The following is a 17,151-nucleotide window of genomic DNA, read 5'->3' on the forward strand; positions in this document are numbered from 1 at the left end:
CTGTTTCCCCTGGAGCCTGGTAATACATCCTTCTTCAGGTGAACAAAAGCAGAAAAAGCCCAGTGAACCCCACTGCAACAAAGAGCCTGCCAGCAGTCTTCCTTCTTCTGCTCCTGCCTATCTCACCACCCAAGGGCTATCCCAGAGCCCACTATGTTCTAAGATCTATTTCACCACCACCCAGCCAAACAGCTATCCAGACAATTCCTTGATCAAGCAACACTGCCTTCTTGAGTTTAAATTTTATTTTACAAAAAGAGAAATAAAGAAAACTGATAGGCAGTTATACTGACTTACAATTGTTCTGTTTGCTTTTTTTTTTAAAAAAGTGACATGAAACACAAGTAAAAATAAATACGTCATAGAAACAGCCAGTTGCCCAGTCTCTGGGGCAGGAGCGCCTGCCCTGCTGAGAGGAGGGAAGCCCATGATCACACCAGCAGCTGGATCACCCAGCCATAGATGCTCCTCAAAGCCAGGCACAGGTCCCAGGCCTCAGGGGCGTCCTGAGGAAAGAAGACGGAAAACCAAAGCCAGATGCCAGGACCCTGGGGCCACCTCATTATCCCCCACTCCTCCTGGCAGCAGTCTGGTCTTAGTGGTTGTCCATAGTGACCCCCCTTAACCCACCTGGACCCTCTTCCCCTGACCTCTCTGAAGATGGTACAAGGGAAAAACCTGTCTTGGGCAGGCTGGGGGGGATTCTTCTGGTGAGTCCCCAGCCCACCCTGAGTAACACAACCAGATAACAGTCATTTTACACCCAGGTGCAGATGAGCACAGCACACACATACATACACACGCGCGCGCGCACACACACACACACACAGCTGGGCTGAGCTCTCTTCCAGGGAGGGTCCTGGGTCCGGTCACAGTATTAGGTCCTCTCTCTTCTGAATATCATCCCAGTAGTGGCAGCAGAGAGTACCCAAACCTCCCCAAGCCCTCTGCATTGCAGACACTGCAGCCTGCTTGGCTACCCCTCCCCAACGCACTAGATTACTATGTCAAATAGACCTGCAAAAGCGAAAGGTGCACACTCAGGTCCCTGAAGAGCAAAGAAGTTGGACACTGCCTGCTCAAGAAGTTCATCGTTATAAGACTCAGATATTCATAAAAGGCCTAGGGCCAAGCTAGTAGCACAGAAAAGCCATTAAGGGGATCACAGCAAAATACACAGGGCAGAAGAGAAGAGCTGGCAGCAGGGGAACAGAGTCTGAAGGTGACCAATGGAGAGCACAGCATTCGCAAATAGTCCTTGAGATACTGATTCCTGGGAGTAGTCAGCAGAGGGCCAGAACATCTCCCCGGTGTCCTTTTGGGGAAGGATGACTTCACCTAGTTTTGGAGGTGAAGAGCCACTGAGCTGGGTGCACAGAAGGCCATGGCTCAGAAGGGAAAGACTGATCTTCTGAGAAATCAAAAGGAAGTGGGGGCTGGGAGCAGTGGCTCATGCCTGTAATCCCAACATTTTGGGAGGCCAAAGCAGGCGGATCCACTTGAGGTCAGGAGTTCAAGGCCAGCCTGACCAACATGGTGAAACCCCATCTCTACTAAAAAATACAAAAATTACTGGGCGTAGTGGTGTGCACCTGTAATCCCAGCTACTTGGGAGGCTGAGGCAGGAGGATCGCTTGAACCCGTGAGTGGAGGTTGCAGGGAGACAACATCATGCCCCTGCACTCCAGCCTGGGCAACAAAGCAAGACTCCATCTCAAAAAAAAAAAAAAAAAAAAAGTGGAAAGCAGAAGGTAATATCCAGAACACTAGTAACAAAGAATGTAAAGCCCCCAGAAGACCTTCTCCATGGGATAAGGACTTAATTTCAGAACAATACCAGGCTTGAATAGACTGACACAGAGGGCCCTTCTCTGCTGACAGCTTTGGGAGTGATGGTCCTACCCAGGTCACTTAAGTTTGGCTAAGTGTTTCAACCAATCTGCAAAACTTTACCCCAGCACTTTGCTTCCTGCTCCTGAATTGAGAAATTTCATATTTAGTTGTGAATCACAAGCATATAGAAACTCCACACACTAATTCTTAGGGAAGAGAGCTCCAAGGACCAGACAGAATTATCCTTAAATCAGGAGATGATGAGATAGATGGCTAAGAAGCATAACTCAAAGAAGTGTGGACTTCATAGATATCCAATCTAAATAAAATGATATGACCCAACATGGTTCACTTCCTTTCTTAAATAGCTACTTTGTCCCTGTTCAATTTTTATCTACAAATATATTAAGGAAATCAAGCATCACTATAAATGGTAAACCTGAATCATTAAGTAGTACTGTGTTCCCCAGGCTGAGAACTTGGCTAAACCAGATGAATGGGGCTTGAGAGGCCCTTGAAAACATTTCATGAAGACAATGGTAAGGGAAAACGCCTAGGCCTGATTTTCTGCCCTCCCTCTTATTACCAGCCACAACCCCCACTCAGGCCTGGATGGTGGGTGGAAGACACCACCAAGTGTTTATGATCAAAGAAACTGTAAAACATGGTTCTTAGGCTCTGAGATACTTCCCGCTTCCCTCACAAACATGCTTATGTTTGGTATGCATGCACATTTGCCTACCAGCACACATAAAGAGACAGCGGAAAAGTCAGAAGTGTTTTCAGGTTCTTTTCTTTAAAAAAAAAAAAAAGCAAAAACCACGGACCTGGTAGCACTCCAATTTCCCATGATCCCACCCCCAACCCCTCTACACAATAGAAACTGCACATATGAGAGAAAGTCTTCTCTAGTCAGGTCAGCCTCTCAGAATGATGGCCTCTGCTGAGTAGAAGCAAGACCCAGTCCCTGGAACACTGGGTAGAGAGTAAGCATGTGCTGCCTCTCAGAATACCCATTTACTTTCTGTCAACTTCAAAAGTCAAGCCCATCCCTCCAGGGAATGGTTTCAGTTCCCGGCTGGGAAGGTTTCCAGATTCTTGGAGGTTGGTACAGTGATTTCCTAGAAGTGAACACAGAAATACCCCCTTCTCCCGACAAAACACACACACACACACATACACACTTGCACACATGCGTCTCTGGGATCCCAGTGCTCCAGGGCCTGAGAGGCATCAGTGTAACCCAGGTTCTGAGTATGTCCTGTAAATTGGAGATTCAGTCTAGCTCACTCCTACTGCACCAGCCTCAACCTGAGAGCCCACTCCAACTGAGTCCCTTCACCATCCATTCTTGGGATGCATCTGAAAGAGAAAGCACTGGTTGGAACTGCTATTTTTAAATTATTAAAATAATTTGCATAGCTAAATTGTAGATCTAAGGCTTCCATGAGTAGAAGAGTTAAGTGTCTGGCAGGGTGCTTATGAAAACACAAAGCTTCTTAAGTTCCACTTTTGGTGTTATTGGACAGCAGACAAACACACATATACACATGCATCCCATCCATCATGTCCTTGTCTCTTCTCTGAGGACAATACCCCAGAGTCTGCTAAGGCCCTCCAAAGATGGAAATGGGCTGGTCAGAAGAACTGCAGGAGCTACTACTGGGATAACCTGACTAAGCTGCCTTCTGGGCTGGGAAGAGGCAGGTACAGCACCTGCCCAGTAAGGAGGGAGCCATGGGTAAGTGGTAAAGCTCTAAAGCCAAAGTTTGTTCATCATAAAGAACCATCTGGCAAAGTCTTGGGGTGGTGGATACAGAGGGGGCAGGGACACCAATAGGAAGACAGCCAGTGTTTATGCTTAAGGACTAGACGACCCTCCCCTGGCAATGGCAATAATGGGAGACCCAGAATGACTGGCGCGTTCTTTTAAGGTAAAACCCAGACTTAGGGCTCCTACAGAGAAAGGGCTCCTCCATGTTCCTTCAAATATGGAGGCAGCAGACACCAGGCCTACATGGACTACCTGAAGACAATTCCTAACAAGAAATCAATAATCCCTCAACCCAGCAACCACCTATCCACAGCTTCACTATCTGGCATAGAGAGCCAGCCTCTAAGGTCATCCCAGGAGGATATAGCTCCAAATCTGGGGTCTCTTACTTTCCAATTGCAAACTCTATGATCACAACTTTCAATTTCTGTGGAATAAGTCCCACCCTCCACTAACTATCCAGTCTCAGGATTCCCTGATCTTCCTGAAAAGCCATCTCTCAAAAATACAGTTGTTTAATCCAAACCTTGGTCAAACCTAACTCTTTCCCTGGTCAATTTACCATCCATCCAGGATTGTTTTTCACCAGTAGCTATAGGGTCTGGGATATCTTAAAACTTCCCTTTCTATCTCCTACCCTCCTTACCCCTAACCTCCCCCCACCCCACCCCCAAATAAACAAGACACATGAAAAGTCCAAGTAATAAATAATTGCCCATAAGAAATAAATTAACATGGAGCTCTCTAAAGGGGAAGGAAAGAAACAGGAAAGACTACCAGGATAGGCAGCTGGAGGCTCAGTTCCACCCTGGTGAAAAATGTCTTTTCCAGCCACAACTCTATGACCTTTCATTCACATACTGCAGTGCTTCTCCCTCCCAGCCTCTGCACACAGACAACCTTCCATGCTGGAAAGGGAGAGCTGCTCAGAGATAGCCACCGGGGTTAAGAGACATAGATTGGTAATGCCCATTTTCTCTCATGAATTTCCCCACATTCTCACACAAATGTGGCTCTGAAAACCAGACACTTGAGTTAGCTGGGCCTTCTCTTCACCCATCTAGAAGGAAACTTGTAATTTCCATGGCTCTTCTGGGCTCACCCTGATGTTCACACTAATAGGTGCCATGAACCACCAAACTGACTTCCATTTAAAGAAAGATAAATTCATTTTTCAGTTTCCCTCTTAGTTCTTCCCTCCCTCCCCTCCCACCTTCACCCCTGCTCTGTTCCATACATATACATACATACATACATAAACATACACCCACACACTCACAAACACACATACCTGGTCAGCTTCCTTCCCAACCCCTAAAAAGACCCCACTTCACATGGGATCACAGTCTGCTCCTGCTACCCACCCTCCTTCTCTCACTCATTCTCCCTCCCTTCAATCCCCTCCCCAGGCCAAGCTAAGTCACCTAGTAAGGCAGCTCTCTTGGGAGAGAATGTTCCCAAAAACAGAAATGGGATGTGCGCTTCTACACTCAGATGGGCGAGCAAGCCAGCAGACAGCATAAGCAAGGCAGGAAGGAAAAGAGGCTGCACTGCCCCTCCATCCCTGTTTTGGGTCCCTGATTTCCCACTATTGCTGCTCTGTTGGACCTTTTTTTTTTTTTTTGCCTCTTTTGTTAAACAGCAACAGAGCTCTGCCACTTTGGCCAACCACCCTCCTTTGTCCTCTTCCTTTTCCCTCCTGCCAAGTGTCCTATTCTCAAAAAGTCTAAATCACTGCCTTCCAGCTTGGTGGGCAACCTGCTGGGGGCCCCAAGTGAGGTGGGGAGGGGCTCCCCAGCTATTTCCCAGTGACCTCTATCACATCATCGTCCTTATCCTCATCATCATTGGAGCTGAACCCCACCTCGGCGACCTCATGAGAGTCAAATGGAGGCACCTGGGACCGTAGAAGGCCACCAGCTGGGTAGCCTGCATGTGGGGACATGTAGCCTGGATAGATAGACATGCCCCGCGAAAGGTTGCTGGGCAAGACAGGGGAAGGAAAAGGCGCAAACATCCTCGGCTCGGACAGGAGTGGCTGTGAGAATGGGAGTGAATAGCTGGGTAGTATCCCTGGCACAGAAGGGTTGAGCATGAAGGAGGGGTTGCTGGCAGTGACTGAGGTAGCCGTGGAAGAGGAACTGACGGGGCCTGCTGGCACCAGAGGGTCAGTAGTCACTGGAAACACCAGGCGGGCATCTGCCAGCAAATTGGACAGCTGGTAGTAGGAGGGGGTACTGCCCATAAACAGGGAGTTCTCCCCAGCCTGGGAGGTGAAGGGGGTGGTGAGGTTATGGTTTAAGGAGACGGGTGGCATGGCAAACCCGCCAGAGACTGGATACCCGTGTTCATACGGCTGCACGGGGACTGGCAGATGACCCTTCCTAGACCGCCGGCGGGATGACTCCTGGGCAGCAGGTGGTGTGGCCAACTTTCGCTTGTGGCCCCTTAAGTCCAGCACTGGGTGCCTATCACCACAGGGCTGGCCAGTCACCAAGAGGGAACTACTGAGGCAATGACCCCCTAGTCGAGGCTCAGTTCCGAGAGCTGTCCCAGGAACAGCACTGCTGTCCATAAGTTGGGCCGGGGGGCCAGGCAGGGCGGCACTGGCGCTTGGGGAGCTCTGATGGGATTCCCGGGCAGCAGCCACATCTGCATACTGCTGAAGCTCACTGATGATCTCTGGGCTGTCAGGAGAGACGGGCCTGGCCAGCCCCTCAGGATCAGGGGCTTTGGGTGATGAGGCACTGTGTCTGCCGTTGCTTGTGGACTCGCAAGAAGGTCCCTGGGAACCTGGGGACAAAATGTAGGTAACTGAGAACCAGAGTGGCCAGGGAGAGAAGAAGGGTGGAGGAGAAAACTCCATTAAAAAAAATCCTATCCTGTAGTCCCCAAAATTATAATAGTTTGATGTCTAAACAACATCACCCAGTCAACCTTTTCCAGTCACAAAGAAAGAAATTCTTTGACCCCAGAAATAAGTCTATCTATGACAAGACATGTAACTTTTCTGCACCCCAGTTCCCCAAACTGTAAAAGTATACCAAAGTAAATCCTATGAGATAAGGGATATGAAACACTAAGCGATCATTCTTAAAACTAGTCAAACTTTTTCTGGCAGTAAGAGACAGTCAGTGATCAGTGTGGGAGAAAGAGGAAAATCAAGCTAAAAAGCACTTCATTCTGATTTGAAAACAAAACAAAATCCATAGCTATGAAAGACAACTGGGACAAATAGGAATCTCAATTTTGGAATACTAGGTAATTTTATGGAACTGTTAGCTTTCTTTAGTGTAATAATGATATTATGGCTAGGAAGAGAATATCTTTAATCTTAGCAGATGTATCTTGAAGTACTTAGAGATAAAATGACATGATGAAAAACATGACATGATATCTTCAACTTACAAATGACTCAAATAATAGAAAGGGAGGGAGAGAAAGAAGAAGGTTTATGAAAACCAACAATCATTAAATCTAGGTGCAGGATATATGGGTGCTCATGGTGCTATTTTTCAACTTTTCTGTATGTATGAAAATTTGAAATTTCCATAATACAAAGCAGGGAATAAGAGCATTCTAGCCCTCTAGAATTCTAGCTTGGGGTGGGAGGATTCAATGAGAACCACTCCCACTAAGGGGAACTTGGCAAGAATTCTTAACACTGTTCATGTGCCACACATACACCCTTTGACCTGGCAATCCCACTTTAAGGAACATATCCTATAGATATAACCACCTCTGAAAAAGCACTGTCAGTGATGGTGGAGTATAATAATCAAAATGTATGTTGACAGGGAACTAGTTAATACATTGTGTTATAGCTCATCCTGTGCGAACCTTCAAGGAGACATATCTAGAAGAAATGATAAGGAATAAACTATTACTGGTGAGTGAAAAAAGGAGTAAATAGTATTTTATGGTATGTTAGCATTTGTTTTAAAAATACAAAGAAAGTTGGCTGGGCAAGGTGGCTCACACCTTAACACCAGCAATTTGGAAGGCCCAGGTGGGTGGATCACTTGAGGTCAGGAGTTAGAGACCAGCCTGGGCAACATGGTGAAACCCCATCTCTACAAAACATGCAAAAATTAGCTGGGTGTGGTGGCACGCACCTGTAATCCCAGCTAATCGGGAGGCTGAGTCAGAAGAATCGTTTGAACCCGGGAGGCGGAGGTTGCAGTGAGCTGAGATTGCGCTACTGTACTCCAGCCTGGGTGACAGAGCAAGACTGTGTCTCCCAAAAAAAAAAAAAAAAAAAAAAAAAAAGGAGGAGCAATGGATGGCTGCGACCATGGTGGAGGAAAAACTTATGGCCCGGCGTGGTGGCTCACGCCTGTAATCCCAGCACTTTGAGAGGCCGAGGCAGGCGGATCACGGGGTCAGGAGTTCGAGACCAGCCTGATCAACATGGTGAAATCCCATCTCTACTAAAAATACAAAAATTAGCTGGGTGTGGTGGCATGCTCCTGTAATCGCAGCTACGCAGGAGGCTGCGGCGGGAGAATCACTTGAACATGGGAGGTGGAGGTTGCAGTGAGCCGAGATTGCACCATTGTACTCCAGCCTAGGCAACAGAGCAAAACTCCATCTCAAAAAAAAAAAAAAAAAACCTTACTTTTCACTTTACCTCTTTGTGTACATTCTGAATTGTGAACCATGTACATATTATCTGTTCACATAATAAGTTAATACCTAACCAAAATAAAGCAAACGAATGTTTGAAAAGTAAAATGGAAAGTAAAAGCCATCACACCTGAGGCAGCCATCCGACCATCTTCAGGAACCTTTGGTTTGCCAGTTGCCCGGACAGCAAAGATCCGTCCATCACTGGTACGGATGTATGTCCCTAAGAATAGACATGAGGAAGACAGTTAGAAGCAGACATTCAATACAGCCAATCCTGGGAAACTCCGGGCTATACGCCATGGGCTTGTAAATAGCTATGCAATTAGCTATACCATCTCCCAAGACCCCTGAAATAAGGAGTGGGGTGACTGAGCTATGGACTCATAATTATTCATTTATTTCACAAACATTGATTACATGACTACCATGTGCCAGGCACTGTTCTAGACACTAGAATGTACAAGGCAGAAAAAGTCCCTGTCTCATGGAGCTTAGTCTCTAGAGGGAGACAGAGACTTACACCACAAAGTATCAGGAAGGGTTCAATGCAATGGAGAAATAAATAAGGTACTACAAAAGAGAGTAAGTTGGCATCCTATGTTCCCAGGCACTCTGGCCCAGGTCCTCCTCTTGATCTGGAAGGAAGGAACCTTATTGCTTCAATATCCTCTCTCCCCTAGTAGGAATAATTCAAGAAAGACCTGCATTCTGTTCCCACAAGGCACTAATCTATCTTCTCTTCAGCCTTGGGTATGTCATTTGATCAACCTCCTTGAATGTCAGTGCTGCCTTTAGGCCGGGAGTTGGCAAACTTTTTTACAAGAGCCAGATAGTTTTTGGGCCAGGCAGGGTGGCTCACGTCTGTAATCCCAGCACTTTGGGAGGCCGAGGCAGGAGGATCACGAGGTCAGGAGATTGAGACCATCCTGGCTAACACAGTGAAACCCGGTCTCTACTAAAAATACAAAAAATTAGCTGGGCATGGTGGTGGGCGCCTATAGTCCCAGCTACTCGAAAGGTTGAGGCAGGAGAATGGCATGAACCTGGGAGGCGGAGCATGCAGTGAGCCAAGATCACGCCACTGTACTCCAGCCTGGATGACACAGCGAGACTCCGTCTCAAAAAACAAAACAAAACAAAACAAAAACAAGAGCCAGATAGTTTTATAAGAGCTTTGTAAGTCATAAAGTCTTTATAAGTCATAAACTCCTCAATTCTGCTGCTGTAACACAAAAATAGCTTGGCATGACTGTTCTCCAATAAATCTTTATGGACACTGAAATGTGAAATTCATATAATTTCACATGTCACAAAATATTACTCTTTTGATTTTTTTTTCAACCAATTAAAAATGTAAAACCCATTCTTATCTTGCAGATATTACAACAGGTAGCAGGCTAGATTTGGCCCATGGGGCATAGAGTTTGGTGACTCCTGCTATACACTAGGAAGAGAGCAGTAAAGGGGGCTGGGATCTAGACTAGGAAGAATCCAGTAAGGAGGCTGGGAATGGTGTTTTCTGTGAGTCCGGGTATTTCATGGCACTTTTTCCCTAACCTCAAAGGTATTCTAATCCAATAGAAGCTAGGGCAAAATCTCTTTACTGAACAAAAAGTCTCAAAGAGCCTCACACAATCATGGGGCTTAAAGACTAATATGTAAAACAGGCTTGGTTAGGAGATGTGGGTGCAGAAAAGAGGGGGAAAAACAGGCTTAGATTGTGTCTCAACACTGTTCAGCCCAGCTTTTTTATTCCACCAATCTCATGTCCCTCTGTAAGGAAGACAGAGGCAGATGTGGACTTTTCAAATTACCACATGCAAAAATTCTATCATGCAACCCATGTGTAATTCATCCACATAATACATTTCCTATCAGGGGACTCCCACCCTGCTCCAAGCAAGTGGGTAAATATATGTAGGCTTATAACCCATTCCACCACTCTTTCCCTCCAATTTTGGTCTCCTTGTGTCTACTTGTCCCATCCCAAGATTCTCATAAAAATGACAGTAAGGGCCGGGTATGGTGGCTCACGCCTGTAATCCCGGCACTTTGGGAAGCCAAGGTGGGCGGATCATGAGGTCAAGAAATTGAGACCATCCTGGCCAACATAATGAAACCCCGTCTCTACTAAACAAAAAAAAAAAGTACAAAAATTAGCTGGGCGTGGTGGCACGTGCCTGTAGTCCCAGCTACTTGGGAGGCTGAGGCTGAAGAATCGCTTGAACCTGGGAGGTGGAGGTTGCAGTGAGCCAAGATCGCGCCACTGCACTCCAGCCTGGCAACAGAGCGAGACTCCGTCTCAAAAAAAAAAAGGACAGCAAGATAGAGAAATGTAGGGACCTCAATTTCCTTCTTTTAAACCACTGACTAATAATCCTATGGGCTCAACCCAACTCCCCTAAGCTCCTACAAATGCTATTTTCTCATTCAGTTCCCGAATGTGACATCCTAATGGGATGATTCCTATGCCCTGTCTAGCTCAAGTCATACATATTTATTCTTCTTCCCAGCCCAGCACTTTCAACCAAAGGCAGGCCACAAGTCCTTGGTCAGGCTCTTACCTTTTGTCCCACGGATGATGTGGATGCTCTCACCAGCATTAATTCTTGCCTGTACATCTGTGGAGCTGTTCAGTCCAGGAATAACAATATCTAGGAAAAACACAAATCTTAAATTTAGATTGCACGGGGCCTGACTGAAGGGGGGGGAAATTGCAAAGTCCCACATCTACCCCAGTTCTTCATTGGTTTCCCTACAGCCTCTCAGTGGGGCATAGGTCCAAAACCAAGGAAGGTAAAGCAAGTAGGATCTTTCACAATTATCTAAACAAAGAATATTATGAAAACAGGAACCTCGCCAGAAATCTGAGCTGATTATCTTTGTAATCAATTTCCCTTGATTTAAATAGAAATTCATAGTTTTTGGTGTGAAAAATGTTTTAGTTCAGATGGTTGTTTCTGTGTATTTTTTTCCTCCTCCCTAAACTATTTGCACGTATCTGCTCCACATCACTTTAGGCTCCAAAAATGGCCTAATCTTCTTCCTTGCTGGCATTACCCCACACCTGGGAAACAGTATTTTCAAGAATTAGTAGATAATAGGATTACAAGGGGCTCTCTTTTTCACTCGTTTCAAATTTTTTTACTTAGAAAAATCAGTTAAGATCTTTTCATTAAAATTTATATATTGGCCGGGTGCAGTGGCTCACACCTGTAATCACAGCACTTTGAGAGGCCACGCGGGTGAACTGCCTGAGCTCAGGAGTTTGAAACCACCCTGGACAATATGGTGAAACCCCATCTCTACCAAAATACAAAAAAGTTCACTGGGCATGGTGGTGCATGCCTGTAATCCCAGCAACTCGGGAAGCTGAGGCAGAAGAATCACTTGAGCCTGGGAGTGCAGTGAGCCAAGATCGTGCACTCCAGCCTGAGCAACAGAGCAAGACTCCATCTTCAAAAAAGTAATAATAATAATAATTTATATATAACAAATATTTCCAAATAACAAGATAAAAAACAAGATCACAAAATGTTTTCCATCTTAATCATACTGAATTACAGAACAAGCTCCTGGAGTGGATGGGTTAGCTACCTCCCACCACTGCTGACTGGCCCACCATGCTCAATTTACATCAGACTCGCAAAGGTAGAGCAAGTGACAATTCAGGTCTTCTAATTATGTACAAAGGTTGACAGCTGTCTTTTAAACCCAGATGGCTCTACAGTCAAGCAGGGTTCAGCATATTCACAGCTCTGTAAGAACCTGAGACCGACCCTGTGTTCCAGTGACATTTCCACAATTCCTGCAGCGCTCAGAGTCTATCTCACCCACCAAATCCAAGAAAACCCAGTTCTGTGTTGTTATTCTCAAGATATTTCACTAGAATCCAAATTCCTCAAGACCAGGGACTGTTGTCTTCCCTATTTTTTATCAACAGTGCCAAGTATAGTAAGGTCAAAAATACAAAAGGTGTTTAATAGATACTTCCTAAATGAACAAAGTAATTTTAAAAGGGACAGCAGCTCTGCCACAGAACCCAGGAGTTCCCACCTGTCGTGGTGACCACCTTCTGCACAAGGACTCCTGCACGCTGCAAGTAGTTGATCGGAAAGTTCATGGATGGATTTGTGCTAGAGGCAGAGCTTACGCTGCCTCCCAGTGGGACATGCCGGGGCATCATGGGGATGGGGGTGGACTGTACAGGACGAACACTGGCCACAGGCTTTTCATCACCCTTCAAAGTTGGCTGCCTGTAAGAGAAAGACAAGGACACTAAAAGAGTTTGCCAGAACAACTCTTACCTTTCTCCAAAGGCTACAGAGCCTCTCTAGGCTGTCCCATTCTACACCATCAGTTGCTGCTCAGAGAAGGATCAGAAGAATCTGCAGGGTCTGGTTAATTCAAAAGGAAACTAGAAGGCAGGACTCAATTGTAGCAAAAGAGGCAGAGGGATAAAATCTGTCAAAGTCTAAGGATAATCAGATGTTGGTGGAATAATATTTTCTGGACACGCAAGACAGTATTTGCTCCTCTAGAACCTGGACTATCTACACTAGGAGTTAGTCCCTAAAGGGAAGTCAGGAAGCTATCAAGATGCAATAAGGCAGGAAAAGTTCTCCTGACCACGGCGTATGTTAAGTTGAGATGGGCAGAATTTTCCCCATTCACCCATGGAAAACGGGCCATGTAATGACACATGTTTAGGTGATCCTAAAAAATAGTCTGTCCCAACTTTAAACATCTTTACTTTCTCTCTGAAACCTTGAGTCTCAATAAGTAATACAGACACCTCTCTCTCTCTTCTGCATTACTTTTCATTGAGTTCATCCTAGCTCCAGCCTGGACCAACCCTCAAAGTGCCCCTCCAGTCATGACAACAACAAAAGCAGCAGCTGCCAAAGCACTGTGTACAAAAGCCAGGCTTCTACTGATTTAAGATTTTTGAAAAGTCCCTGTCTACAAGCTTTCTTAAGTCTGCATCTTTTGTCTTTGGGCCTGGGGCGGAGGCGGGGGGGTGTGGAAACCCTTGGACTGATACATTCTTCCTCATCTGACTGAAGACTGGCACATAAAATAACACTTTTATACCACTCTGCTGTTGGAGCTGGTCTGCATGACTCCTCAATCACATTGCTCTTAGGTTTTTAAAGGCCCCTTTGGTCAGCCCTTTGTCCCTGTGGACCTCCAACTTCCCAGATGGGCCCCAGACCTGTACTATCTGGCCTGTTTCCCCAATGTCTTCCTAGGATGGTTTGGCAGGAGTTAGAGGCCCTGGTCAGGTATCAATGTAACAGAAACCCAGCCCAAGCCTCATACCCTGCAGGCACTAAGACTAAGAATTTGGGTAAGAAGTGTTCCTCACATGTACCCATGCGGACAAAAAAAAACTCAGCAGGATCATGAACTCATCAAATGCTGTGAGAAGCTGGTGCCCCCATAGGGCCAGAACTAAGCCAGAAACAAAGCTGACATCTCCTTATAGCCAGCCTGGACCATTTGTCACATCTTCTCTCCATGTGGCTTTTCTCACTGGGCTCAGATTTAGTCCACTCCTGATGTTACACAGAAAAGCCCAAAAAAGAGGGGGGGAAAAAAAGAGGGGGACGCCGGTGGAGGAAAAGAGAAGAGACCATTCCTGAGCAATACTATCTTGGGAAATGACAGAAGTAAAGTCTGAAAGTTTTGAAAGAGAGTGACTTTCTCTTTTGAGATTGGGTCCCACTATGTTGCCAAGGCTGGTCTCCAATTACTGGAGTTTCTGCCGAGAGATCCACCGTTAGGCTGACGGGCTTCCCTTTATGGGTAACCCGACCTTTCTCTCTGGCTGCCCTTAACATTTTTTCCTTCCTTTCAACCTTGGTGAATCTGACAATTATGTGTCTTGGGGTTGCTCTTCTCGAAGAGTATCTTTGTGGTGTTCTCTGTATTTCCTGAATTTGAATGTTGGCCTGCTTTGCTAGGTTGGGGAAGTTCTACTGGATAATATCCTAAAGAGTGTTTTCCAGCTTGGTTCTATTCTCCCTGTCACTTTCAGGTACACCAATCAAGCGTAGATTTGGTCTTTTCACATAGTCCCATATTTCTTGGAGGCTTTGTTCGTTTCTTTTTACTCTTTTTTCTCTAAACTTTTCTCACTTCGTTTCTCACAGTGATCTTCAATCACTGATGCCCTTTCTTCCAGTTGATCAAATCGGCTACTGAAGCTTGTGCATGCGTCACATAGTTCTCATGCCACGGTTTTCAGCTCCATCAGGTCATTTAAGGTCTTCTCTACACTGTTTATTCTAGTTAGCCATTTGTCTCATCTTTTTTCGAGGTTTTCGGCTTCCTTGCAATGCATTTGAACATCCTCCTTTAGCTCAGAGAAGTTTGTTATTACCGACCTTCAGAAGCCTGCTTCTGTCAACTTGTCAAAGTCATTCTCTGTCCAGCTTTGTTCTGTTGCTGGCAAGGAGCTGTGATCCTTTGGAGGAGAAGAGGTGCTCTGGTTTTTAGAATTTTCAGCTTTTCTGCTCTGGTTTCTTCCCATCTTTGTGGTTTTATCTACATTTGGTCTTTGATGCTGGTGACGTACAGATGGGGTTTTGGTGTAGATGACCTTTTTGTTCATGTTGATGCTATTCCTTTCTGTTTGTTAGTTTTCCTTCTAACAGTCAGGTCCCTCAGCTGCAGGTCTGTTAGAGTTTGCTGGAGGTCCACTCCGGACCCTGTGTGCCTCGGTATCACCAGCAGAGGCTGCAGAACAGCAAATATTGCTGCCTGAACCTTCCTCTGGAGGCTTCGTCTCAAAGGGGCACCTGGCTGTATGAGTGTCAGTCAGCCCCTACTGGGAAGTGTTTCCCAGTTAGGCTACACGGGGGTCAGGGACCCTCTTGAGGAGGCAGACTGTCCATTCTCAGAGCTCAAACATTGTGCTGGGAGAACCACTGCTCTCTTCAGAGCTGTCTGACAGGGACATTTAAGTCTGCAGAAGTTTCTGCTGCCTTTTATTCAGCTATGCCCTGCCCCCAGAGGTGAAATCTACAGAGGCAGGCAAGCCTGGTTGAGCTGTGGTGGGCTCCACCCAGCTGCAGCTTCTGGACTGCTTGTTTACCCATTCAAGCCTCAGCAATGGTGGACATCCCTCCCCAAGCCAGGCTGCCACCTTGCAGTTCGATCTTGGAGTGCTGCACTAGCAGTGAGCAAGGCTCCATGGGCGTGGGACCCACTGAGCCATGCACGGGGTATAATCTCCTGGTGTGCCGTTTGCTAAGACCATTGGAAAAGTGCAGTATTTGGGTGGCAGTGTACCAATTTTCCAGGTACAGTCCATCACGGCTTCCCTTGGCTAGGAAAGGGAAATCCCCAGACCCCTTGTGCTTCCCAGGTGACGCGATGCCCTGCCCTGCTTTGGCTCACCCTCTGTGGGCTGCACCCACTGTCTAACCAGTTCCAATGAGACGAACCAGGTACCTCAGTTGGAAATGCAGAAATCACCTGACTTCTGCATCGATCATGCTGGGAGCTGCAGCTTGTTTGTTTTTAACATGAGAATCTTAATAAGGAAAAAAAATTTTAGGCTGGGCATGGTGGCTCATGCCTGTAATTATGACATTTTGGGAGGCTGATATGGAAGGATCACTTGAGCCCAGGAGTTCTAGACCAGTCTGAGCAACACAGTGAGACCTCATCTCCACTAAAAGAAAAAAAAAATTTTTTTTTTTTTGAGACAGAGTTTCGCTCTTGTTGCCCAGGCCAAAGTGCAATGGCACGATCTTGGCTCACCACAACCTCTACCTCCCAGGTTCAAGCAATTCTCTTGCCTCAGCCTCCCAAGTAGCTGGGATTACAGGCACACGGTACCACACCCAGCTAATTTTTGTATTTTTAGTAGAGATGGGGGTTTCTCCGTGTTGGTCAAGCTGATCTTGAACTCCCGACCTCAGATGATCTGCCCGCCTCGGCCTCCCAAAGTGCTGAGATTATAGGCGTGGGCCACTGCGCCCAGCCAAAAAAATTTTTTTAATTAGCCAGGCATAGTGATGCACACCTGTAGTCCCAGCTACTTGGGAGGCTGAGGTGTGAGGATCACTTGAGCCCAGCAGGTCGAGGCTGCAGGGAGCTGTGATCGCACCCCTGCACTCCAGCCTAGCAACAGAGTAACACCCTGTCGCAAAAAAGAAAGAAAATTTAAATCTGTTCACATCAAATAATTATTTTTAATTCAAGATAATCAAATAATTAAAAATGCAAGCTACTGAATCAGGTAGCAGATCTGATAAGTAAGTGGAGGGTGAGAGCTGTGAGGCACTGTTTTGAAATTTAAAAAAAAAATTAAACCTAGATAACTGTTCTGTAATATCTTACAAGGAGCCTCTCTCTCTGCTTAGCAGTTGGCTTCTATTCTGTTAATATTCTGAACAAGTCTAGATGTTGTACTCAAAAAAGAGATTTTTTGGTTCCAGATCATGGCACAGACATAGAATGAATCCCCTTAGGAGCAGCAGGATTCCCTGACTGTAATCTGAGAGAACAGATCCTTTATCCTTGAACATCACTGCTAAGTGAGGCCTAGAACTAAGGTGCTAGGGGTAAGATGCACCTGTGTGGAATGGCTGGGCCTCTTTTTGGGAAGTTTTATCCCCGACTCCTATCCAGGTGTCCAGAAGGACTCTCCTGGGTCATGGGCCAGCAGCTCACTTTTCCAGCTAGGGCAGTCAAAACCAGAACCATTCAAAACACCAGGGCTGCTGAACTACTTTCACACCTACCCTAGAGCAGAGCCTGTCAATTCACAGCAGTCAAGGAACAAGTTGTAGGCTCTGCTTTTGTTTAAAATATGAACAAGTTGAAAGGTGTTTGTGCCTGGCCCAGCAGGAGACCCTCCCCTTTCTGGCCATAACGGTATACCCAACATACCACCTGGGCAT

The 17,151-nt window shown here is 46.2% G+C and overlaps 1 protein-coding gene across 7 annotated transcripts in view; it reads right to left on the reverse strand.

The window, feature by feature from the left end:
- Nucleotides 1-223: 223 nt before the first annotated feature.
- Nucleotides 224-17,151, reverse strand: part of RAD54L2 (RAD54 like 2) — a 134,778-nt gene continuing 117,850 nt past the window's right edge. For 6 of the 7 annotated variants that reach the window (XM_021934363.2, XM_017955421.3, XM_017955424.3 and 3 more), the window contains 4 exons: nucleotides 12,293-12,492; nucleotides 10,801-10,890; nucleotides 8,364-8,456; nucleotides 224-6,400 (listed from right to left, as the gene is read on the reverse strand). In XM_021934363.2, the coding sequence (XP_021790055.1) occupies nucleotides 5,406-6,400; nucleotides 8,364-8,456; nucleotides 10,801-10,890; nucleotides 12,293-12,492 (1,378 nt within the window). In that variant the 3' untranslated portion in view covers nucleotides 224-5,405. The remainder of the gene's footprint in view (nucleotides 6,401-8,363; nucleotides 8,457-10,800; nucleotides 10,891-12,292; nucleotides 12,493-17,151) is intronic. The other variant, XM_017955425.3, reaches the window with a different exon arrangement.

The sequence above is a fragment of the Papio anubis genome, chromosome 2 (assembly GCF_008728515.1).
Source record: "Papio anubis isolate 15944 chromosome 2, Panubis1.0, whole genome shotgun sequence".
In the NCBI taxonomy this organism is placed as follows: domain Eukaryota; kingdom Metazoa; phylum Chordata; class Mammalia; order Primates; family Cercopithecidae; genus Papio; species Papio anubis.